The following is a 24,639-nucleotide window of genomic DNA, read 5'->3' as shown; positions in this document are numbered from 1 at the left end:
TTTATTCTCGCTTATGTAATCTTGGATCCCTTTTTGTGGACTTGAGTTGGGATAGTTGAGAGAATTTTCTTAAGTTTATGTGATTTAATTTCAGATACAATTGTATTTCACTAACCAACTTTCTGTATTAGAGAAGTGTTTACTTTGTATTTTATATTGAGTGGATGTAGTATTCCAGAGTGGTGTATTTGTGGTGCTTATATTGTTTCTGTTTTCATTATAAACTTCTAATAAAAATTGAATAATCGTAAAAAAAAAAATAATAATAATTTATTTTTTATATACCGCCAAAGCCAAAGTAGTTCGAGGCGGTTTACAATAGGAAGAGCTGGACAGTCAGTGAAGACATAATAATGAAGTCCTTGAATACAATTAATTCTTAGAATAATAATGATGTCTTTGAATACAAGCATATTTGTGGGGAGAAAGAGAAACAGAGTGAAAGTCACATTGTAGGGACCTCAAGTACAAGTAAGTAGAATACAGGGGAAAGGCTTTAAGCGTTCTTGGTTACAAATCGGATAAATAGGTTGGTTTTGACTAGTTTTCTGAAGTTAAGGTAGGATGAAGAGCTTGATGAGATTACCTAGCCAGAACGCAAGAGTTCTGTTATATTCAGAACAGCTTAAATTCATGCGCTACATATAAACTATGTTGCCTGCCAGTCTGCTCTTAACTTCGCCTCCAAGTCTATGCAGGCGTTTTACGCATAAAATTATTTGTAGAACCGGTTCGAATGAAAAAACTTATGCATCAGCATCGGTGCCGACCTTATAACGCCAGGTGCAATATTTAACGCTTACTGATTTGGTGCTAAACCACGGTCAACCTATCACTGCGCAGGCCTTGGAGTCCCGGCTCCAATGATCTGTCAAGAGGTCTTCAGAATCTACTGGCACGTGGGTGCGGCGACCTCCACGTGCAGCGAACAAGCTGTAGGTGAAGGTCTCCGCACGCTTGCGCCAGTGGATCAGGTGAGCGGTGATGTCGCTGGCCCGTGCCCACGTCAGTGCGAGCCTGAAGTTATGAAGGGAATCGAAGGCGGTACTCGGAAGATCCTGGGCATGCATAGTAGCTCGTCACTGAGAGGCTCCCAATTCCCTGTATGAACTACGGCACTTTGCCTCTCCACCACTCCTTTCTCTGTCGTCCCGCCCTCCTCTGACGTAACCTTTTTTTCCCCAATTTTCCAGTGTCCTGCCCTTCTCTGACGTAACTTCCGGCTTCCGGTGAGGTGGGACGCATCCGAGGAAGAGGGGACTGTGTGTCAACGGGAAGGGTCAGTGAAGAAGGAAAGCGCCGGGATTGGTGGTGGGCGGCCTCAGGCAGGAGTTTGACGGTAGGAGGGGTTTGGGGTTTTCAGGGAGAGATCGCGTAAAAGGAGAAGAAGTTTTGGACCGGGGGGGGGGGGGAGGGGAGGAGGAAAGAGACCGAAGCAACAGGCAGGGGAGACCGGTCCTAAGTCTCCGAATGTGTGTATGGGTCGCTCGCATAATGCGTGTGTGACTTGGTGCCTCTGCACATTAGCACCAGCAAGATGTGTCATTGCCCGCTGTAAAGTGTGAGGAATCATTTATAATGAATCTTATAACAGCTTTCCATTAAATTGATGATTATTGAGGTTTTTGCAATGATTAGGCCATCAGTTTCTCGTTCCCAAGAAATGCAGCGGTTTTATTTACGCTGTTCTCTAGATGCTTTTTATAGTATTCAGGTATAAAGCCACGTGATTTTGAGATTTTTATGCAAACCTTCAAATATAGGCCTTGCTTTTCTCTGTTTATCAAATAATTAAAGATACTTTTTATTTAACAATGTTTAATTTGGATGTATTAGATATATTCCAAGGGAATATGAAAGCTGACTTCTGTCACATCCACTTTGGTAGGTGTTTAATCTGACTCCAGAGCTGCCAAGTTATTCTGGTTCAGGAGGGAGATTTTAAGTCCTGCAGGTTTTCTAAAAATCCTATACTGTCTGTGGGACTTGCAGAGGACTATGCCACTCTCTTTTGGAATGTAAGTTCAAAACTAGGACTGGTTAACTTGGCACTGGCATCTCTGTGACTTCCTTTTCTAGCACTTGGGCTGTAATGCAGGCCCTTCACCTCCCATCTTTTTTTTCTTCAGGTAGTTTGCTTTTTAGCCCACCTTTCTTGCCAGCTCAGAATGGGTTACAAACAGCATACAAAATCCAAAAACAGAACATAATAAAAATGAGTAAAATCCTACAAAACAATATTCAAAAGCATATAGGATTATTTTCACTTTGTTGCCAACTTACCCAGTTCCAGGAGGGATATTCTAATCTAGACCACTCCTGGTTTTCAGTTGACATCACCAACACAGTGTAATAGCGCTACCTGTTCTGTAATTCTAGATCACAGACAGGGAGGAGAAGTGTTGAACGGGGTGGGGTTGATAGAGAGACTGCTCCCCCCCAGTCTCTGAATATGCGTAAAGAGTGATGCTCGGCGTGTGAGGGCAGCTGAATGCAAATACTTATTCTTGAATACGAGAACTGCTAGTGCTGCCCTGTTTTATACACCTTCAAACATCAAGCAACCTACCTTAACATCAGCTCTTGCATTAACAGTGAGACTGTGGAGTGGGCAGAGCTTTAGAGGCTGTGCTCCAGCAGCAGTTGATATAGGCTCCTACCTTATTGCTGCACAACAAGATGCTGGCAGTGAACACTGTTTCCTGAATCTGAGATCTGCTAGTACTGCCCTATTTTCTATACATAATCCATACACTGGTAGTCAAGATGAGTTTCTTCTCTCCATCCTCCTGATTCTCTGGACTCTATTTGTGACTTCCTTCTCATGTACAATTTTGTGCACGGACTCCCCTATGAGTAAACCGCTTTGAACTTCACGGTATAGCGGTATATAAGAAATAAATTATTGTTGTTATTGTTGTTACCTTCCAAATCCTAGTAATTTGGGGCAGGTATCCTTTTCCTTCTCATAAGAACATAAGAATTGCCAGATTAGGACAGACTGAAGGCCCATCAAGCCCAGTATCCTGTTTCCAGCAGTAGCCAATCCAGGTCCCAAGTATCTGGCAGAAACAAAAATAGTAGCAACATTCCAGAGCTCAGATTGTGATGTCATAATGCCTCATTCCTCCAATGTCTAAGAGTCAACCTCCTCAGTGATGTCACAATGGCTTGATTGTCCTATTCTTGGCTCACATAAGAATTGCCATACTGGAACAGACCAGAGGTCCATCAAGCCCAGTATCCTGTTTCCTACAATGGCCAGCCCAGGTCCCAAGTACCTAGCTAGATCCCAAGTAGTAAAACAAATTTTATACTTCTCCTAGGAATAAGCAGTGGATTTCCCCAAGCCATCTCAATAATGGCCTTTTTTAAAATCGTACTAAGCTAACTGATTTTACCACATTCTCCAACAAAGCATTCCCTTCTTTACTGCTGGCCTTTCTGTATTCTCCACTCAATGTCCTAGATATTTGCACTTTATTGCAAATGATTACAGTTCTCTCCCTTCAAACACAGTGCTCTCCTTGACCTTACTAAACTGCAGGTCCCTTAAATCTAATGCAGTTAAAGAACTTATGGGGAAATTCTACAAATTTATTTATTCAATTTTCTATACCGTTCTAAGGGAGCTCAGAATGGTTTTACATGAATTTATTCAGGTACTCAAGCATTTTTCTCTGTCTGTCCCGGTGGGCTCACAATCTGTCTAATGTACATGAGGCAATAGGGGGGGGGGGTCTTGCCCAGGGGACACAAGGAGCAGCGCGGGTTTGAACCCATAACCTCAGGGTGCTGAGGCTGTAGCTTTAACCACTTTGCCACAAAATGGCTCCTTAACTTAGGTGCTCTACCAATGCCTAAGTTAATAGGAAAGCACCATTTGAAACGGCAAATAACTTTAAATTTAAAGCACTTATTGGTGCTTAAAGACGCACCTCTGGAGGTGCCTACAAGTGTCTAATGCTGGAAATGGTGTTAGTTATCATAAAGCACCTATGTAGGTGTGATTCACGACAAAGATATGCGCTGGAATTGTAAGCCTAGAAAACCCTGGCCTACATTTCTGGCGCCCATTTTTCCCGGAGGTGTGATTCTCTATATGGTGCTGTCACATGACTGACATATGATTGGTGGCTGCTGATATTGGCACTGTATAGAGAATCAAGGCCTTATTGAATCCTTCAGATTTCACTGCCATTGCCTTACTGAGACCTGGCTATGCCCTGGGGAGGAGAGTCTTCTTTTCCCGTGTCTTCCACCAGGTTATGATGTCCTCTTATCATTCCTATGCAAATAAGAGGGGTGGCGGCATAGTATTCATGTATTCCACTACATTAGCTGTTCAAAAATTCCCAACACCTTTCCGAACCCTGAGCTTCTGATTGTCAAAATTATATTTTCCACTTTTCCACTTGTATCCTTTCATTTTATTGCGCACCCTCTCTTCTTTCTGACCAATGGAACTGTTGCGTACAGACTATTTCTGAAGCCACCATTAAATATCCTTGAGCAAGAATTTAGGGACTGATGGAGGGGCCTCTTGGGGTCTGACTGCTATGCTTCCTGAAATCTCTGTATTAATTCCCTTTTCCCTGTTGGGTTTGTAAACTGTGTTTGTATGTGTGTGTTCTTACTACGGCCGGTTCTATCCTATCAAAATTTGTAGTTCCTTCACATTATTTTTAGTTGTAGATTGTTCACTGCCTTGATCTGCTACCATAGTTAAAGACAGTATAGTACGTTCAAAATAAATAATGCATCAAGGGGTAGTAGAAGTCCTATACTGTCCTCATTGGAACAGGGTAAGTTGGCAGCCATAAGGCGTGGGCAGCCATGGTTCTCAAGGGCCACAACTCAGTCAGTTTTTCAAGATTTCCACAATGATTATATATGAAAGCAGTACATGCAAATCAATCTCATTCATTGTGGAAAGCTTGAGAACTAGATTGGGTTGAGGCCCTCAAGGACTATAGTATGGTATGGGGTGGTCCTTGACTTCTACTAATACATATACTCTCAGGAAAAGGGTCAGTTAAACTCCAATAATATTACCTCTAAAACATAACCCCATATGGACAACAAACCTCCCCTCTGCAACACTAACAGGCTTTAATTTCACACCCGCCAATCACACAACAGGTCACACAAGCCAATCACACAACAGGTAGTAACAGGGAAAAAGAAAGGAACGAAAGGTGGAGAAAAAGCCTCAGTTCAGCTTCATCTGGCAAAAAACTCCACCTTTCAAGGCTAACCCTGTACTCCAAAATATAGAACCAGTAGAAAAAGCTCTATGGTAGCCTGCAGGGAGATGTTACAAAACACACCGGGACACATAGCCCTCAGTTGTGAAAAAATGGGTAAATCAGCACTGTAGCAAAGTGAAGCCCCTGACGCAGCAACCAGAGCGAAACGGAGGGTTCCCCGTCGGGTTCAGTGGCTGCAGGGACCAGGAGGTGAATGACTGAGAGATCCTGGATGCCGAAGCAGCTAAGTTGTTCTCTTTTTTTTTGCTGTGTTCCACACTGAATCCTGGACTACTTTGCTACAGTGCTGATTTACCCATTTTTTCACAACTGAGGGCTGTGTGTCCCGGAGTGTTTTGTAACATCTCCCTGCAGGCTACCATAGATCTTTTTCTACTGGTTAGCCTTGAAAGGTGGAGTTTTTTGCCAGATGAAGCTGAACTGAGGCTTTTTCTCCACCTTTCTTTCCTTTCTTTTTCCCTGTTACTACCTGTTGTGTGATTGGCTTGTGTGTGTGTGAAATTAAAGCCTGTTAGTGTTGCAGAGGGGAGGTTTGTTGTCCATATGGGGTTCTGTTTTAGAGGTAATATTATTGGTGGTCCTTGACTTCCCATGTCATTCTCTAGACAGGGTCTGATAAATTTGTTTCTATGGTGACATACATACATTTTGAAAGTTCTATCTGATTCTATTTTGCACATTTTTAATTTGTATGCCTAGCAGTAGATGGCAGGGGCCAAGGCAACAGCAAATTAAGCTAATTTTAAAATGCATTAAAAATACTATTAGACAAGCATTTCTTGGATTAATTGTTGTAGTGGACGATTATCATTGAAATGGTGTATGTACCTGTTGTTTGTTTTCCTGACAAACTTTTCCCATATGTTTAGTTTTAAGCCCTATATTGAACTGTGCTGTGTGGACACCTGTCTGGTGAAATGCCCTATCTCCCTACCTGAGTGGAGTAGCCTAAAGCAGTAGGCTGAGAATCAGAGAAGTCATGACAGGCGTGAACCTTACCTTTTGGATTTTAGGGCCTGGCATAATATAAACAGTGCTGGATAAGGTGGTTGTTCCTCTGGGAGTTGGTGCTGTTACGGTCTTAATATCAGACAGATTTTTTTTGAACACCTTTTTTGAATCAGGTTTAAGTTAAGACATGCACACTTTCTTGAGGTGTTTATATACACAGTTCAATTTATTCCATAGATGTGTATGTGGTTTACACCCCCCATCCTTAATGAAACCACATTAGGCTTTTTTATTGCTGGCTGCAGTAGTTAAAACTCAACACTCATAGGAATTCTGTGAGTGTCAGAGTTTTTACTACTGCGGCCAGCAATAAAAAAGCCTAATGCGGCTTCATAAAAGGGGAATTAATGTGGGTAAGTACTTGAAATAATTGTGTTTAAAATGTGTATTATGCCAATACAAAAATCTATTTTAAGTTCATGTGAAGTGATCTGGAAAGTGATGTTTGATACCTGACTGTTCAGCCTTTCTTTCTTGCTTTTTAGAAATTCTTGGAAACAGTGCTGTATGCTATTCATCTTGCTCTCATTTGGTAAAGTAAGTAATGAAATTTTAAAATAGTATTTAATATAAAAAAAGCAGAAATGTAATACTGTTAAAGCAGATATTGATTTATCAGCCTGTGATGCTGTTCTTACTGGGATATTTTCAATACATGTCCTTAAAAATTGGGAAACGGATAACATAGGCTAGTGGATGAGATCTGGACCAGATTGAGGACAGTTTATATTCTGTGCATTCCTATCTCTTGAGAGGTCATTTCCTATTGTAGGAAGGACTGTGGAAGAAAGGAGAGCTAGACTGAATCCTGAGATTGTAAAAAGTAGAACAGTACAGGGAGTGCTGGTATCGGCCAGGTATTTCATAGTGCATATTTCTTCCCTGCTAGGGCATACAGGTCAGGCTGTATTTTGTCCTCTAAATAAATTCTGATCCTAGGTCACATAATACATAGTTCTGGTCCTCACTCTTTTTATCATCTCTTTTGATTCCTTGCTAACCATCCTTAGAGAACTAGCTATTGTTCAACAGTCGGACTTAGGGAAGGCTATGATAAAAGAGAGTGGGAGGGGTAGTATCACTAGATTATATAATGCACAATTGGAGTATCTTCATCCTCCTCTGAAATATAGACGCCGTTGGGAAAAGATTATAGGTAAATCCTATACTGATAAAGCATGGTTTAAAATATTGCACTCTCTTTTTCTATATGACACTATAGCTAGTAACAAGATAGAGAATGGATATAAGATGCTTTTTTGCTGGTATTATACACCAGAACAATTGTGAGCTATGTATGGAAAAGGATCGGATAAATGTTGGAGAGGATGTGCAGAAGTGGGTACTTTTGAACATATTTGGTGGTATTGCACTAAAGCACAGACTTATTGGGATAAAGTTATTTCTTTTATTGAGGCAGTACTAGGTATTTTGATCCCTAAGACTGCCTGTTGAACAAGGGACCAGTTGCCCTGCCTCATAAGCACCAGAAATGGATATATTTGATAATGACAGCAGGCCGACATGTTTAGGCATCTGCTTGGAAACAACCAGATTTACCGAGGTTCTGAGTATTATTGGCTAAAGTTCAATATATACAACAAATGTTAAAATTGACTGCTTTTAGGAGAAATCAGATACATAGTTTTAATATCATTTGAGGTGCATATGAAACTTGGATCAGTTCTCAAAAGGATAGTCCCATTGATCTTTAAAATTTTTTAAATATAATCTTTCTCTTACACCTTATGAATCTCCTGCACACATCCTCCCACTGAGGGGGGAGGAGGGTGGGATGGGATGGTTGGGACATAATAGGCATTATAGATATTTTGTTATCTTTAGTATTTATTATGAAATAAGATATACAATGAATTAATGTATTGCTATATGCATGAATATACAAACTAGATGCTTTTTAATTGCATCAAATTTCAATAAAAATGAATTAAAATCAAACAGGCTCTGTGCTCCCAGCCAGCAGTTTAAGACATACAAACTTTTGCAATAATATTTAAAATGGTGCTCTGTTAGCACTTGTTAAATGCAGATTTGTAAGCATTTGTGACACATTTACTGAGCGTAGATATACTAGCAATTAGCAGTTGTGAGAGCTGTTGGATTTCACGGATGTTGAACAGGTGGCCTCTAATATGCACTTCATGTTCTGAAGGCCATCACTGCTGTCTTTCATGATCATTCTTCTCTTGCCCTAAAAGCCATGCACATTTAGCGTGAAAGATAATGTTTCAGTCCTTGCTCCAGATCTGGATTGCACCTCTCTAGAAAGACTCTACTTCTGATTCTGACCTTGTATCCAAAAATATAAATCTCCATTTTCCTACTAAACTGTCCTTGATGGATCAGATACAAAGCACTATGCACAGCTATGCAGAAGGGCTTTAGTTTCTATGCTTGGACTGGGGCTCTGCTCCCTAGGTTGACTGGGGACACTGTAAAGTTGTATTCACAGTCCCTGTAGGTAGAGAGTTATAATCATGTGTAGGAGTGATGCTTAGAAGGTTGGAGTTGGGATTCATGATTGTAAGGTTTTAGATGGAGCTGGGGGTAAATGGGCCTAGCCAGTACTGTTGCTATTGTGACTCAGCTGAGTATGTTTGGCATGTGTGAGAGGGCAGGATTCCCTGGATAGTACAAATGAAGGCTCATGGCCCAAGATCCTCGGGCCTGGTTCTAACTAAGCTAGACAGAGGAGAAATGTGATATCAGAAAATGGCTTGATCGTGTTTTGTGAACTATTCTGGTAGAAATCTGGGCAGGTGAATGGCTAGTTTTTTGTAGGTGTTACTGCTGAAAAAGGCAATAACCTCGGTGCAGAGTCTGACATTTTAGGTTTTTCTCTGATCTAGTGGCTGGAGTGGAAAATCTTTATCTGTTCTACAAATCCAAATCCTGTATTACTACTTATAGATAAGAACATAAGAATTGCCATACCAGGACAGACCAGAGGTCCATCAAGCCCAGTATCCTGTTTCAAACAGTACTCAATGCAGGTCCCAAGAACCTAGCTAGATCTCAAGTAGTAAAACAGATTTTATGCTGCTTATCTTAGGAATAAGCAGTGGATTTCCCCAAGCCATCTCAATAATAGCCTGTGGACTTCTCTTAGGAAATTATCCAAACCTTTTTTAAACCCCACTAAGCTAACTCATTTCACCACATTCTTTGGCATTGAATTCCAGAGTTTAATTACACGTATGAAGAAATATTTTCTCCGGTTTGTTTAAATAAACTACTTGTAGCTTCATCGCATGTCTGAAAACTGAAATGGGTTATGAGAGCATCTGAAACATATTCAATTTTAAACCTATTCAAATCTGAAATTCTTATTTGGCCAAAATGTTGTGCTGGTAGCCAGGTGAAAGCAACATTAAGTGTGTTTAAAAAATATTTGGACAAGTTCCTGGAGGAAGGCTATAGTCTCCATTAAGACAGACATGCTACTATTGTGTTTCTGCCAGGTTCTTGTGACCTGAATTGGCCACTGTTGGAAACTGGATATTGCTCTCACTCAATGTGGCTATTCTTATTTATTTAGTTAGTTTTATATCCCATCCTCCCCAAAGAGCTCAGAACATAGTAACATAGTAGATGATGGCAGATAAAGACCCGAATGGTCCATCCAGTCTGCCCAACATTACCCTCTCTTTAAATTACTTATTTAATTTAAATTTTCCTTCTTAGCTATTTCTGGGCCAGAACCCAAAGCTCTGCCCGGTACTGTGCTTAGGTTCCATCTCCTGAATTCTCCATCTAAGCTCCCTCTAGCCCATCTAAACTATCCTAGCTGTCAAAGCCCTCCCCAGCCCCTCCGCAACAAATGGCCATATACGGACACAGACCGTGCAAGTCTGCCAAGTACTGGCCTTAGTTTTCAATATACATTATTTTCTGATTCAAGATCTCTGTGTTCATCCCACATTTTTTTTTTAAACTCTGTCAGTTTTCCTCTCAACCATCTCCCTTGGGAGCACATTCTAGGCATCAACCACCCTCTCTGTAAAGAAGAATTTCCTTACATTACTCTTGAGTCTACCACCCCTAAACCTCAAATCATGTCCTCTGGTTTTACTATTTTCCTTTCTCTGGAAAAGATTTTGTTCTACGTTATTACCTTTCAAGTATTTGAATGTCTGAATCATATCTCCCCTGTCCCTCCTTTCCTCTAGGGCAGACATGGACAAACTACAGCCCAAGGGCCATATCCGGCCCGTTTAGTTTTTTAATCTGGCCTGCCAACCATCGAAACCCCGCCGACCGCGAGCCCTGCATACTTCCCTCCAGAGCAGCGCCAGGCCGGCAGCACTCTAAACAGGCTGTTTCGCGGCCTTTTCTCATCGGGGAATTCCCTCTGCTGCATCACTGATGATATCATCAGTAATGGCACATGGAAGGTCCTGACGAAAGAAGGCCGTGAAGCAGCCTGTTTAGATTGCTGCCGGCCTGGCACTGTTCTGGAGGGAAGTATGCAGGGCTCGCGGTCAGCAGGGTTCGGATGGGAGGGAAAGATGGAGGGTCAACGGGGGTTAAGCTGCATGGCGGGAGCTGGTGCTCAAGGGTTCTGCTGCATGAGGGAGGGAGGGAAGGATGGAAGCTGGGCAAAGGTTCTGCTGCACGAGGGATGGGAGGAAAGGATAGAAGCTGGGCAAGGATTCTGCACAGGGGCATGGGAGGGATGGAGGGATAGAAAGATGGTCCAGCCCTTCTATCAAATTTAAGAACCCATTATGGCCCACAAGTCAAAAAGTTTGACCACCCCTGCTCTAGGGTATACATATTCAGGACTTCCAGTCTTACATCATATGTCCTTTGGCACAAACCTCCTACCATTTTCATCACCTTCCTCTGGATCGCTTCAAGTCTTCTTATGTCCTTTGCCAGATACAGTCTCAAAAACTGGTAACAAAACTCCAAATGGGGTTTCACCAACTTCCTGTACAGGGGCATCAGCACCTTCTTTCTTTTACTGGTTATGCCTCTTTTTATGTAGCTTAGCATCCTCCTGGCAACAGCCACCGCTTTGTCATACTTTCTTTGCCTTTAGATCTTTGGACACTATCACCCCAAGTTCCTTCTTCCCATTTATGCATATCAGTCTCTCACTTCCCAGCATATACAGCTCCTTCTGATTACTAATCCCCAAATGCATTACTCTGCATTTCTTTGCATTGAATTCTAATTGCCAGATATTAGACCATTCCGCTAACTTTTGCAGATCCTATTTCATGTTTTCCATTCCTTCCTCGGTGTCTACTCTATTACAAATTTTGGTATCATTTATAAAAAGACAAACCTTTCCTTCTAACCCTTCAGCAGTGTCACTCAACAAACATATTGAACAGGATCGGCCCCAGCACCAAATCCTGAGGGACTCCACTACTCACCTTTCCTTCCTCCGAGCGACTTTCTTTAACCACCACCCTCTGTCAACCAGTTTCTAATCCAGTTCACTACTTTGGATTCTAACTTCAGCCCATCAAGTTTATTCAAGAGCCTCCTATGAGTTACCGTGTCAAAGGCTTTGGTGAAATCTAAGTAAATTACATCTTGCATATGTCCTCGATCCAGTTCTCTGGTCACCCAATCAAAATTCAATCAGGTTCGTTTGGCACGATTTAACTTAAGTAAAGCCATTTGGCTTCAGATCCTGTAACCCATTAGATTTTGGAAAGTTCACTATTCTTTCTTTCAGCAACACTTCCATTATTTTTCCAACATCTAAGTGAGGCTTACCGGACTGTAGTTTCCAACTTTATCTCTGTGACCACTTTTGTGAATAGGAACCATATCCGCTCTTCTTCAATCCCTGGGAACCATTCCTGTCTCCAGAGATTTGTTGAATAAGTCTTCAGTAGGACCCGCCAGAACCTCTCTGAGCTCCCTCAGAATCCTGGGATGGCTTTGTTCACCTTCAATTTTTCAAGTTGTTCATAAACACTTTCCTCCATGAATGGCGCAGAATCTACTCCATTTTCATGTGTAACTTTACCAGACAATCTCGTTCCTTCTCCAGGATTTTCTTCCATGAACACAGAACAGAAGTACAGTGGAACCTTGGTTTATGAGCATAATTCGTTCCAGAAGCATGCTCGTAAACCAAAATACTCGTATATCAAAGCGAGTTTCCCCATAGGAACTAAGGGAAACTCGCTTGATTCGTTCCCCCTGAGGCTAGCGACGCTACTCTACCCCCCCCCCCCCAAGAACCGGCATTGCTCCCCCCCGCTCATGAAGGGCCCCCCGCATGATCCGCCATCCCCCCCGCTCGTTTTGTCCCCCCCGCGTGATCCACCATCCCCCCGCTCGTGGAAAACCCCCCCCCATGATCCGGCACCCCCCCTGCTTGTGTCGCACCCCACCCGCGATCTGGCATGCACCAGGCACCCACCCACCCACACGATCACATTCCTTACTCCCATTTGGCACCGGCACCAACGCACAAGAAATGCCGATGCCAGTGCTCGAAGATCTGCCTTCTTCTTCGTGCTGGGCCTTGATCATCTCGGAGAGACCGGGAACCCAAAGGCCTTGAGCATGTGCAGATGCTCAAGGCCCAGCGCAAAGAAGAAGGCAGATCTACCGGCACCAGCATGTCCTGTGCGTTGGTGCCGGTGCCTGTGCCAAATGAGGGGTAAGGAATGTGATCGTGTGGGTGGGTGCCTGGGGCATACCAGATTGCGGCTGGGGTGTGTGTGTGTGCGTGATGCGAGTGGGGGGGTCCGGATCGCGGGGGGGATCCCTCGTAAATCAAGGCACGCTCGGTTTCCGAGGCGCTGATTTTTCAAATGTTTTGCTCATCTTGCAAAACACTCGCAAACCGGTGCACTCGTAAACTGAGGTACCACTGTATTTGTTTAGCATGTTTTTGTTTTTTCCTCATCACTCTCCACATATTGGTTCATTCCATTTTTCTTCATCTTCCTTTCAATAATATATCTGAAAAAAATTTATGTCTCCCTTTTTTACATTTTTAGCCATTTGCTCTTCATCTGCGCTTTCGCCAGAAGTATCTCTCTCTTTGCTTCTTTCAGTTTCACCTGGTAGTTCTTTCTGTACTTCTGTTCTTGGGTATTTTAATATTTCAGGAACACCAACTCCTTTTGCCTTTATTTTCTCTGCCACTAGTTTAGAGAATCGTATCTCTTTCCTTTTTCTCTTGTTTTTATTGATTTTCTTAACATAAAGGTCTGTAGCCATTTTTATTGCTCCTTTCAGCTTAGATTACTATTTTTCCATGGGTTACAAATTAATAGTTATAGTATTATAGTGCACCATTGCCTAAGAATACTCTTTTAAAAATGCATGTAGAGGCATCTTATCTTACGTGGTGACATGAATATACAAAATTACAGAGATAAAATATTATCAAATAGGTGAAATGACTATATAGAATGTTCTTATGTTACATGTTCTTATTCAGTTATTTTGTATGTTAACTTCAAAAATATTAAATAAAAGTAGCAATATATAATCGTACTTTTCAATTCCCTTTTCCAAGGCTTTAGGACATCTTCATGTTGAATTTTTTACTCATTGGTGTAGCATTTGATGTGTATGGCCAGCATCTGAAAACTTAGGACATCGAGGCCTATCACTTATTCATTTAATCTAGGAACTATTGTAAATGTATAACTGAATGAAGGGAAAAAGTTAGATACTGATTGCCTAAATTTAAAAAAAAAAAAAAAGTAGGAAAGGATATTCTTTTTAAAAAACCTTTTTGGATAACCCTTCTTCCTTGATGTGTAACCTGTATTTCTACCAGCAACTGTGTGGACTAGACTGACTAGAAAGGTCTGAAATGTGTAGATCTCAGTAAGAGGGAACATGTCACTGTGGCAGCACGACTGTGACCTCACAAGTGATGGAATCAAGCAAGCCATTCTCCTTGTGCTGTTGTGGCACTGAAAAGTCCTAGATCTTGACAGCACATCTTCATATGTTGAAGCTCTTTTCTTGGTTCCAGGTTTCCCACAAAATCTGGTTCTTGTGGAGAGGAGTACTTTCTGTCTGGATATGTGTAGATATTTATTTGGATTTAGTTTATAGCTTTTTAGAAGTAGCTCAGTGATATCTGAACTCTCTTCTTCACTAATTTGATCAGCAAAAGGGGTAAAATGGAGGCACCTCAGTCTACATCAGCATTGTTCTCTGTTGCTTGGGGCTTGTTAGGTACTGTAAGTCCTCAGGGGCTGAAAAGGAGGTTGCCACCTTATACTCTTACTCCTATTACATGTTGGTTAGGACACCGCCTCTTAGTCCAGATCTCAGATGCAGCTAGCCAGTCTCAAGGACACTTGAGGGGGGGGTTCTGAGAGCAGAGGAAGTAAGTCTCTGGGTAAGTGAACATTGTGATTTGCTAACTTAAAGCTTGGGATAGAAGAAAATTTATAGGCTTATTGCAAAAATTTGAATTTGTAAAAAAGTACACACTAACTTATTCAAACTCTAAAATTCTTTTGCTGTAATGTTAGCTATAATGTAACCACCTAGAGCAGTGGTTCTTAGTCCTGTCCTGGGGGGACCCCCAGCCAATTGGGTTTTCAGAATATCCCTAATGAATATGCACGAGATATATTTGCATGCCTGTTTTCTACATTATTTACAAAATCTCTCGTGCATATTCATTACTACAATGATTAAATCAGCTATTTATTAAATCAATTTTTCTTTTAATTATTCCAATTATATAAATCCCATAAACCATCCTACACTCATAACGATTATAAATAGTACATACAATTTCACAAATCATAAAAATCATTTATAAATATTGCACATTTGGGGAACCTTCTTCCATTAACTAACATACACACCATTCACTATCATCCACACGTTCACTCATTCATCCATTAATAACAGCATATAGTATTCTTGAAAAGTAGGACTGTAAACGCTATAGTCACAATTGTATTGATAATAACTTCCAATTCAAAGTTCATCTGCATCAATCGAAATGAATCAGAAAGGGGGATACTCTACTCGCAACCAGTTATCACCAATTCCCAACAGCTGTTACCTCTCTTTCTTCTTAATTGTTCTTCATATTAGCACACAGGGCTTTGTACTTTCATCTCTTCAAAAAAATAAAGCATACAGCCCAATTGTCTATTTTGTGATTAGAATATATCAGATTTGAAATATATATCCTGCTAGAGCTGGTGTTGGACATAACTGGGGACTGCAAAGCCCAGGCAGTACTGCTTTAGCTTCCAGCTGGCTTAGGACTCTCTCTGACCAGGGGGCACTCCCTTAACACTATTCCTGTCATGTGTGACTGCGGTATTCTGTTAGCATGATATTTCTGTGTAGCATTCTGTAATAATTTGGCAAAGGGCTCCTTGATCTCAGAGATTAGAGTCCAGTTTCTTGAGGTCTAGCATGGCAGACAGAGAGGTATATAGAGAAGTCCTACATGGTCATGGTAGAGACGTCCCACCTCCAGTCTTGCAGCCCTTGTGTTGCCTTGGAAGATAGAGGTCACTCGATAGAAATCTAATCTGATATTTGTTCGTTGTGTAGTACCTAAACAAGCTCAAGGTGACTTACAGTGGGAAAAGAGTACCATGGGGCATAGAGTGGAGGAAGGGGGAAGAAAGAGAGAAAGAGAGTTAGTGAAGAAAAGGAGAAGATAGGACTTAGTCATATTAAGCAAAATATTTTGAAGGTTCATGTAGAGATCAGTTATCAAATTGAAGGGTTTTCATTTTTTTCCGGAATAAGGCGTTGTTGGGTTTGGGGTTCTGTTCTAATTGTCTCTGGGAGGTCATTCCAAATTTTGTCTCCCAGGAAGGTGAGTCAAGAAATGATCCTGTAGTGAGAAATCTACTCTTCAGGAAGTATAATATACTCATACACCAAATGTATGTCTCCAAGGGATGCTGTGCCAGAGAGAAGAGTTAGGATAAATGTTTTAGTTGGCAATTCTATCATTAGGCATGTTGATAGCTGGATTTCTTGGTCACTTGCCTACCTGGTGTGAAAATGACAGACCTCATACTTCACCTAGATACGATTTTAGACAGTTCTGGGGAGGAGCCAGCTGTCTTGGTACATTTGAGTATCAACAACGTAGGAATGTCTCTGAGGTATGTTCTTAAAGCCAAATTTAGACTCTCGGGTAGAAATTAGAACTTCAGTACCTCTATGTCAGTATTCTCAGAAATGCTCCCTGTGAAGAACCCAAGAGGCAGGCAGAGCTCTAGAGTCTTAATGCTTGGATGAGATGATGATGCAAAGAAGAGGGATTTAGATTTGTTAGGAACTGGGCAAAATTCTGGAGAAGAGGGAGCCAGTTCCAAAAAGATGGATTCCTGCTTAACTGGAATTGAGTTGATGGTAGTAATGTTTGAAAAGGAGATAGAAACTAGATCCTGAGAGAAAAATAACAGTGGCCCAGGAACACATGGTTTAGCAAGAGTGTCCAACCTGCGGCCCAGTGAAGTATTTTGTGCAGCCTCGGTCAAGGGCGATGCAGTGTTTTCCTCTGCTGCCCCCGGGGGTTTACTGTCTTGCCGGCTCCCTCCTCTTTCTTACTGCAGCATTTGCGCGTTTGTGTGGCCCCAGAAACATTTTTTTCAGCCAATGCGGCCCAGGGAAGCCAAAAGGTTGGACACCCCTGGTTTAGAGCAAAGTTCATTGATTTTTGAAGGATGCTATCAAAACAAGGAAGTTAAGACATCTTGAACAGGCACAGTTAAGTTAGGTGTCTTTTTAAGGGAAAAACAGACAGTAAAGATTGCAGTTTATCCCTATCAACTACTAAGTAAGTTGGTAGGATAAATTTCTTGAGCATACCATGATGGCTGAAACATCGGAAGGCATATGAGTCTTGAACCAGTGGGTTTTTCACCTCTACGCATGAGTTTGTGTAGAAGCCATTATTTACATTTTTCAGCTCTGCCTGCCCTATCTCTGCTCTGCTTTGTGCTCCTCAGTTTCTCTTTCTACATGCGAGTTGAAGGTGTCTTTCTGACCTGCTGCTCTTGGTTTGTTACTTTTAGGCTTTGGTATCATTTTTAGAGGCTTCTCGGTGCTACAGAGGTACCCAGGTTCCCTGGACAGCTCTACCTGCCTGGTACTGTTAGAGGTCTCTAACTGGGAGGGCAACCCTTTTTTCAAGGCACCTACCTAGCCAGCCTGCACTGCCACTTTTGGTGGTTTGGAGACTGTTGCCCTGGTAGCAAAGCTCACTTCTTGCCATTACCAGAGCTAGAGTGCAGGCATCTGTGTCAGTTCCGGGGACTTTTATCAGTTGCTGCTGTGTTTCCTCCCCCCAACGATGCGTGGGGATCTGGGGTCTCAGGCTGTAACACATTTTGACTGGCAACCTGAAGAAACAAGTATCTTCAGTTATTTTTACACACTTGTCTGAGGCAGTGGTCTTCACCATCTTCCAGCTGCTGTTTCAGCTGAAGCAGGCACAGCACCAGCAGAAGTGTGAGTACTGCCTATTGTAGTCTATGGGAGACATGGGGGGGGGGGGGGCTTTAATTGCATTTTGGGGGGTTTCTGGGGCTTGGATTTGGGTCTGTTATCTTAAAAAAATCAAAACCCTTTTCCAATAATTTTTCAACTTTTATTTAGCAATCCTGGCTGGCTTTTTTTTTTTTTTTTTCCCCCACCAAAACACTACTGCAGCAGTCATCTTGGATTTTTAAAATCTGATTTTAAAAGCCTCTGTCTGCCTCAAAAACACCTCAATTTGATTAAAATTATTAGACATGCCTTCCTCAGGCTGTTTTACCCCTGATTTATGCCAGATTTGCACTGGCTGGTTGGCTGAGGAACGTTCTTGTTCCACGTACCACAGGAACGTTGAGCTTAGCCTCCTTTGTTCCTTCTAGGGTGATGGAGTTGCAGGTGGCCTGTTTTCTCTGGGGAAAAAAAATTCCCCTTGGAGCTCTTGGATAGTGACTCGACTTCTTCTGCAAAGCACAGACGCCTCTGAGACCACAAGAAGACAAGGGGAGTGAGTCCCTGCAGGTATCCCTAGGTTATCCCATTCAGGGATTTGCCCCTGATTTTGTCAGTCTTAAGTTCAAAGTCTATTTGGGCTATTTGGACCCTTCTTTGCTGTGTCTGGGGTCACACTGGTTGTGGCACATGAGGGTTTTCCCTTACAGAGCACGGTTCCTCCCTGACAGTTTCTCTTCAGGAAACTGACGTCCAGTCGGAGAAGGGCTGGGGTAACTGGGGGTTAGAATCCTTTACTCCCTCAAAATGATTCTTCAGTTTTAGAGGAATCGGTGTCTCAGGCAGGGGCCACCAGTCTATGATGACCCTGGACCATGGGGAAGGACCTGACGGTGTGCTGCCTTTTTTTAAGCTGGTGACTTTGCTGGAGGTCATCTCAGAATCCTTGTGGGTATTGAAACTTGAACCTCTGCAGACCTCCGCTGCTCAGTGCTCTGTCATGAGCAGCTCTAAGCCTGAGACCACCTTTTTTTCCTTCACATCCAGACATTACAATGTTGTTAACAGAGCATTGGAAGACTCTGGAAGGTCTCTTGCGGGTTGCCAGGACTATGGCAAAGCTGTATCACTGGCGCCTGATTTCTAAGAGCTGTTTGTCCTTCCTAAAGTGGATTTGTTGGTAGCACAGGTTACCAAATATACCTCTATGCCTAGTGAAGGTGGAATAATTTTAAAGGAATCACTGGAGGTGTATAAGCGACAAGAGAGGAGAGATACTGAAGGGCTGCAGAATGAACACACTTCCAGTTTAGTAGGATCATAAACTATATGTGAAGGTGGATAGGGAGCCAGTGGAGTGATTTGAGGAGAGGGGTGAGGTGAGTGTAGCAAGATTGGTAGAAAAGTCGTGCAGCAGAGTTTTGTACAGATTGCAGATTTACACAGGAAAAGGTTAGCAATGCCTGTTTGGCTATTATAGTGCTGAAAATACATGTAGGCCTTTCTTTCAGATCCTGAAATGCCAAAGTTTCTGTCTTTGTCTAAACTGAATGCATCTGGTTTTTGCCACTTTACCACAATTTCTGTTTAGGGACTGTGTTGTCCTTAGACCTGTGAGCTGCCAGCTTTCTGCTGTTCTTTAAGCTCCTTGGCCAGGCCGCTCTTGCTGTGTGTTGACTCTGTGGTACAATTATTGTAGGTTGTTTCAAACCTTAATCTTTTCCCTTCTGCCCCCTCCTCATTCTATTCTGTCTTGTATAAATAAAGTGCATGACATCATAGCTCAGGGAGTGATTCATCCCTTTTCTGTTTGCTCTTGCATAGACAGCATTCTCCTTCACTTATGTCATGAGTCTGAACGGTGGCAGTGCGGCGTAGGGGAGAACCTCAGCTGCAGCAGTGCATACAGGGCCCACACAGCTTATGAGTGTAGTAGAAGGGCCAGGTATATTAAAGGGTTTGTTGTGTTTTGTGTCTCTGAGAGAGAGGATAGTACATCTGGCCCTGGAGGAATTTAAAAGTGGAAAAATGTCTCTTGGTGTGGGTTTTCTTTTTCTCACCTGGCAGTTTTCTTATGCTTTCTGGAGCTCCTAGCTTAACTAGACCAGGTGTTAAGCAGTTACCTGGCAGAGTGACATGTCCCTTAGCTTTATATTCCCTGCCCATCTTAGCAGCTGTTCTTAGCTGGGAAAGGGGGGGGGGGGAGCACAAATGGAGCTTTCTTGGATACTCTGCAGTTATGGCTATTGCTGCTGTTTTAAATTTATCCTGGTCTGCTTACCTTCCCCTGCCTGCTTCCGCAGCACCTCCAGGCTAATCAGCTAAGGCTATAGAATAGTGGTCTCAAACTTGCGGCCCAGGGGCCACATGTGGCCCGCCAGATACTATTTTGAGGCCCTCTGTATGTTTATCATAATCACAAAAGTAAAATAAAACAGTTTCTTGATCATATGTCTATTTAGCTATAAATTACAATATCATTATTAAGACTTAGCCAAAAGGAAAGATTTATAAACTATAAAGAGTTTTACCTCATGCAAAATTGTCATTTCTTTAATAAGACATTAACTATTTTTTTTGAGGCCCTCCAAGTACCTACAAATCCAAAATGTGGCCCTGCAAAGGGTTTGAGTTTGAGACCACTGCTATAGAAGATATCAGGAACTGAGCCCAGGTCATGCTGCATGCAGTCTGCATAACACTAACCAGTGAGTCACCAGACCTGTCTTTTTTTTTTTTTGTCTGCATTTTTATGTTATCTGCTGCATAGTTGGTCCCGGAAATCCTTAGCCTTCTGCAATAAACACTGTACAGCTGATTCAGTTGGGGGTTCTCTTCAAATAATTACAATAAGATTTATTTTTGTAGAGTAAGAGGCCTCTTCAGAGGAACATTCCCTGAAGTGGGGACAGAACCAGAGAATCCCCCCCTTTTTTTTTGTTTTGCTTCACCATGGGTTGCTGGGGGGAGTCGGGAAGTGTCTCCATTTTTTTCACATCCCTAAGGGTGGGACATTAACTGGAAATCTCCCCTTTTCCTGCCTCTCTTGATGTAGGACAGAACCAAAGTGCTCTGGAGCAGTAGTCCTCCATGCACCTTCCATATATCCCCAGCTTAATGGGAGCTGTGGAGCACCCCCAATAATGAGCAAACTCTTTATGTCTAAAGAGAGGTACTAGGGTTTAGTACCCCTAGTCATATTGAAAAGTTGGCTTATATGCCATGCCCTCTGGTTTTCTATAGTTGTGAAAAGCAGGCTCTGAAGGTTTGCAGTTTGGCACCATCTGGTCAGATTTGCTCTGACAAAGCACAGCTGGTAGGTGGAGACTGCATCAGTTCCTGGAGACTACCTTGAAATGTTTTTCTCTGCCAATGCAGTGATAGCTGGAGCAGACAGAGGGAGCCTGTGCAGATGCTGCCACTGGCAGGCTGTACCCGAGATATTTTGTGTGCAGCCAAAGGAGCTGCAGATTCTGAGGTTTTCCCCTTGCTGTTATCCAAGCGATCTGGTGGCACAGAGCAGAGCCGTGGTCTATTATAGGAAGAGTAAACAGGTATGTGTAGTTTATTGCAGTGTTCTACTGTATATACTGCTCTTCATATAACTATAGTGTGGTCTGCAATATTTAATAACATCAAAATTAAACATAAAATCGAAAAAACCCCAAAATTTAAGTTTATGGAAAAGAAAATATAATACCATTTGTTGTCTGCATCAGTATCTGCCCAGAAAGTAACCTGTTCAAAGGCCAAAGCTTTTAAGGCAAGTTTTTAAACCTGGGCAGAGAGGGCTCCAAAGCATGTAACGGAGAATAGTTCCATAATAATGGAGCCTTAGGAAGCTGATCGCCTCGGTTCCTAAACATGCTCCTCTCTGTAGGCCTGGAGATGGCTCTATATCAGGTGGCAGATAGTGGAACAGGTGCTATGCACTTCAGAGAGAGAAAGAGGCCCTACTGTATATCTAGATTCTAGTCTTCTCCCTCTCCAAGGCTTTGCTGAGAAAAAAAATCCTGCTTTAATTTGTTGATTGCCAGCCTATGATTAAGCTGAGCTTATGTGATGATACAGTACAACATTCCTTATCTGAATGTCCGCTAACTGGTAACTCCCACTACCTGGGGAAAAACAGCAGTACCAAGTTCCTCATCTCTTTTTCACATAACCTTTTTTAAAATTCTCATTTCAGATATTATCTCACAGCAAATCATTCAACTACCAAATAGCAAAAGTGTGGAACTCGTTTCCCATCAAATATTCACACAACACAGTATACACACAGTTTTGCAAAAATCCAAAAACATGGCTTTTTAAGAAATCCCTACTAGGTGTCCAAAGAGATGCAGACTAATAATACAAGTCATTTGAAACGAAGACAATGTTAACAGTCAGCTGCTATTTACGATATATTACCCGACTGTATGTATAATTTGGTAAAAATTTGATAACTTTATGTAACATGTATAATTTTTTTGCAACAAATTTTAACTCTATACAAAATTCTATGGAGCAATATATTGCCTGTAACTCTGAGGATTCAGTGGGATACATGACACAACACAACACATTTTTTTCCCTAAAAAAAAACAGACAAAAAAACCAGGCTTCATTAGTACACTATCAAAGTCTGTCCATCCTTAAGTTGTATCTCCATAATTATTACTAGGGTCTAACAACTCTTCAGCCAGAGAGGTGCGCTAAATCGCCAGATTACTCACCCCGGCCCCCCCTACAATTCAAAACTGAGAAAATAGATATTTGCACTATATATTTCCCTTATATTCATCCTTCACACTATTCAGCGGCACTGTCTGGATAGTGCCGGGGTGATGTGTGGATGGCATATAGTCACTTTATCCCAGGACAAGCAGGCATGATATTCTCACATGTGGGTAACGTCATCTACGGAGCCCCGATGCGGAAGCATTTTCAAGCAAACTTGATTGAAGATTTAAGTTTGCTCTGCTGCTCCACGCATGCGTGCCTTCCTGCTCCACTAGGGGGGTGCATCCCCTCGTGGTCTCCAGTTCAAAATTTTCCGCGAGCCTAGAAGCCGTGTTTTTCAGGCTCTGCCCCAACTGCCTTCTAGCACCGCAATTTTTTTCTTGTTTTTTCACGATTAAGTCGCTGTGCGCGAACTCTTTACCTTTTTATTTGATTCCTGCTTCGTTTTCGACGACCCGGAGGCTTCCGGGTCCCCGTGGCCGCGTGGCTAATCGAGCCGCGGCTACTTTCGATTTAATGTCCCGGCCTTTGACCGGCTTTAAAAAGTGCACCCGGTGCGAGCGGCTTCTTTCTCTCACAGATCCGCATCGCCGATGCATCCTCTGTCTGGGGGCGGCTCATCCAACCGACTCCTGCCCCCAGTGTGCTAATTTCCAAAACCGGGCCCTCCGCCGAAGGAAAGCCCGCATGGCGGACCTCTTCACCCCGGACCAACCCCCCACCGCGGCCTCGAGGTCGGCCCCGGCCTCGGCCCCGGATACCTCGGCATCGCCTCGAGACTCGGCCCCGAAGTCCTCGGGACAACAGAAAGCCTCGGCCCCGGGTAAGTCCCCTCTTCCCTCTTCAGGTTCTGTAACAGCGAAGAAGCCAGCCTCGGGGACAACATCGACGCATGGCGGAAGCCCCATGCTTACAGCCCCGACTAAGCCCTCCAAGCCTTCGGGCCGTGCCTCCACCACACGGGAATACTCTGACACGAGGTCGCCCCTTGTGGAGTGCACCGAGGCAGTGGACATGCCTTCGATGCTGTCCGTGCCCGTCTTCCAGGACCTACTCCGAGCGATGATCACGTCGGAGCTGTCCGCCGCAATGGCCCAGTTTCAATCGGCCTCGACCTTGAATATGCCAGACCAGTCTGAGCCTCGCACCGAACAACCTCGAGGAAAGGTGCGCAACCCTCGCCGCATCCCATCCTCCTCGGACTCCTCGCCGAGGCGCCCGAGATGTTCCCCCTCCGCAGACCGCCGAGGGGCAAAACGTCGGGCTAAAACAACAGAAACCTCGAACCGCCGTGCCTCCAAGAAGGCCCGAGGTTCACCAACTCTACGAGGCCGCTCTCCCACACCTCGCACGGGACCACTAAGGGTAGCTGAGTTATCACTCTCCAACCCGCGCATCCTCCGAACTCCCCCTCGGACGTATTCTCCGAGGGAGTCCGGATCGAGGTCACCGATCCGACATCGATCGGTACCCCTAACCCCGGCATCGTCTCCGAGGGGCTCCTCGAGACGCCGAAGATCGACAACCCCGGAACACTCTCACAGTGCTTCCCCAGCCTCGGAGCATGGATCAGAGCATGAACCTCGATACTCGAGGGAAGCCTCCCCATCCTTCTCCACCCGACGAAGGTCTCGTTCTCCGACCCCGCACGGGGCCCCGGGGACATCTCGCCCATCCTTCACTCGTTTCGTCCAAGACATGGGCCACGCATTGGACTTAGACCTCCAGTCCGACTCCAGATACTCTAAGGAGTACCTGGCGGAGCTGGATATGCCATCAATGCCCAGAGAGTCCCTTCGCTTACCACCTAACCCGGTACTCCAACAGGCCTTCTTCAGGAACCTGGAGACCCCCTAAATGGTCACGGCCGTACCCTCCAAAATGGAGGCCAAGTACCGCACAGTACCTTACCCGGGATTCGAGCAACCACAGCTCTCCCACCAATCGCTGCTAGTAGAATCCTCCTTGAAAAAGGCTCACCCGTCCCGGGTCTCAGCAGCGGTCCCCCCAGGCCGAGAAGGCTGAACTCTGGACAAGTTCGGCAGGAGACTATACCAAAACGCAATGATGGCCTCTAGGGTGCAAAGCTACACTTTCACCTTCACATCCTACCTCAAACACCTCATTGGACTATTGAGAGCCTTTGAGACTGACCTACCGGCCTCCAGGCAAGGAACGTTCGGCCTGCTTTTAGAGT

The 24,639-nt window shown here is 43.5% G+C and overlaps 1 protein-coding gene across 11 annotated transcripts in view; it reads left to right on the top strand.

Annotated features, from left to right (window-relative positions):
• Positions 1-1,044: 1,044 nt before the first annotated feature.
• The window catches only part of MRTFA (myocardin related transcription factor A), a 323,237-nt gene continuing 299,642 nt past the window's right edge, over positions 1,045-24,639 (top strand). For 3 of the 11 annotated variants that reach the window (XM_033935098.1, XM_033935099.1, XM_033935097.1), the window contains exons 1-2: positions 1,464-1,561; positions 6,767-6,818. In XM_033935098.1, coding sequence (XP_033790989.1) covers positions 1,479-1,561; positions 6,767-6,818 — 135 coding nt within the window. In that variant the 5' untranslated portion in view covers positions 1,464-1,478. Of the gene's footprint in view, positions 1,340-1,463; positions 1,562-6,766; positions 6,819-7,053; positions 7,139-21,110; positions 21,272-24,639 lie in introns of those variants that run through there. The other 8 variants (XM_033935106.1, XM_033935101.1, XM_033935100.1 and 5 more) reach the window with 8 other exon arrangements.

This window comes from Geotrypetes seraphini, chromosome 2 (genome assembly GCF_902459505.1).
Source record: "Geotrypetes seraphini chromosome 2, aGeoSer1.1, whole genome shotgun sequence".
NCBI lineage: Eukaryota > Metazoa > Chordata > Amphibia > Gymnophiona > Dermophiidae > Geotrypetes > Geotrypetes seraphini.
This window is presented reverse-complemented; position numbering and strand designations above follow the sequence as displayed.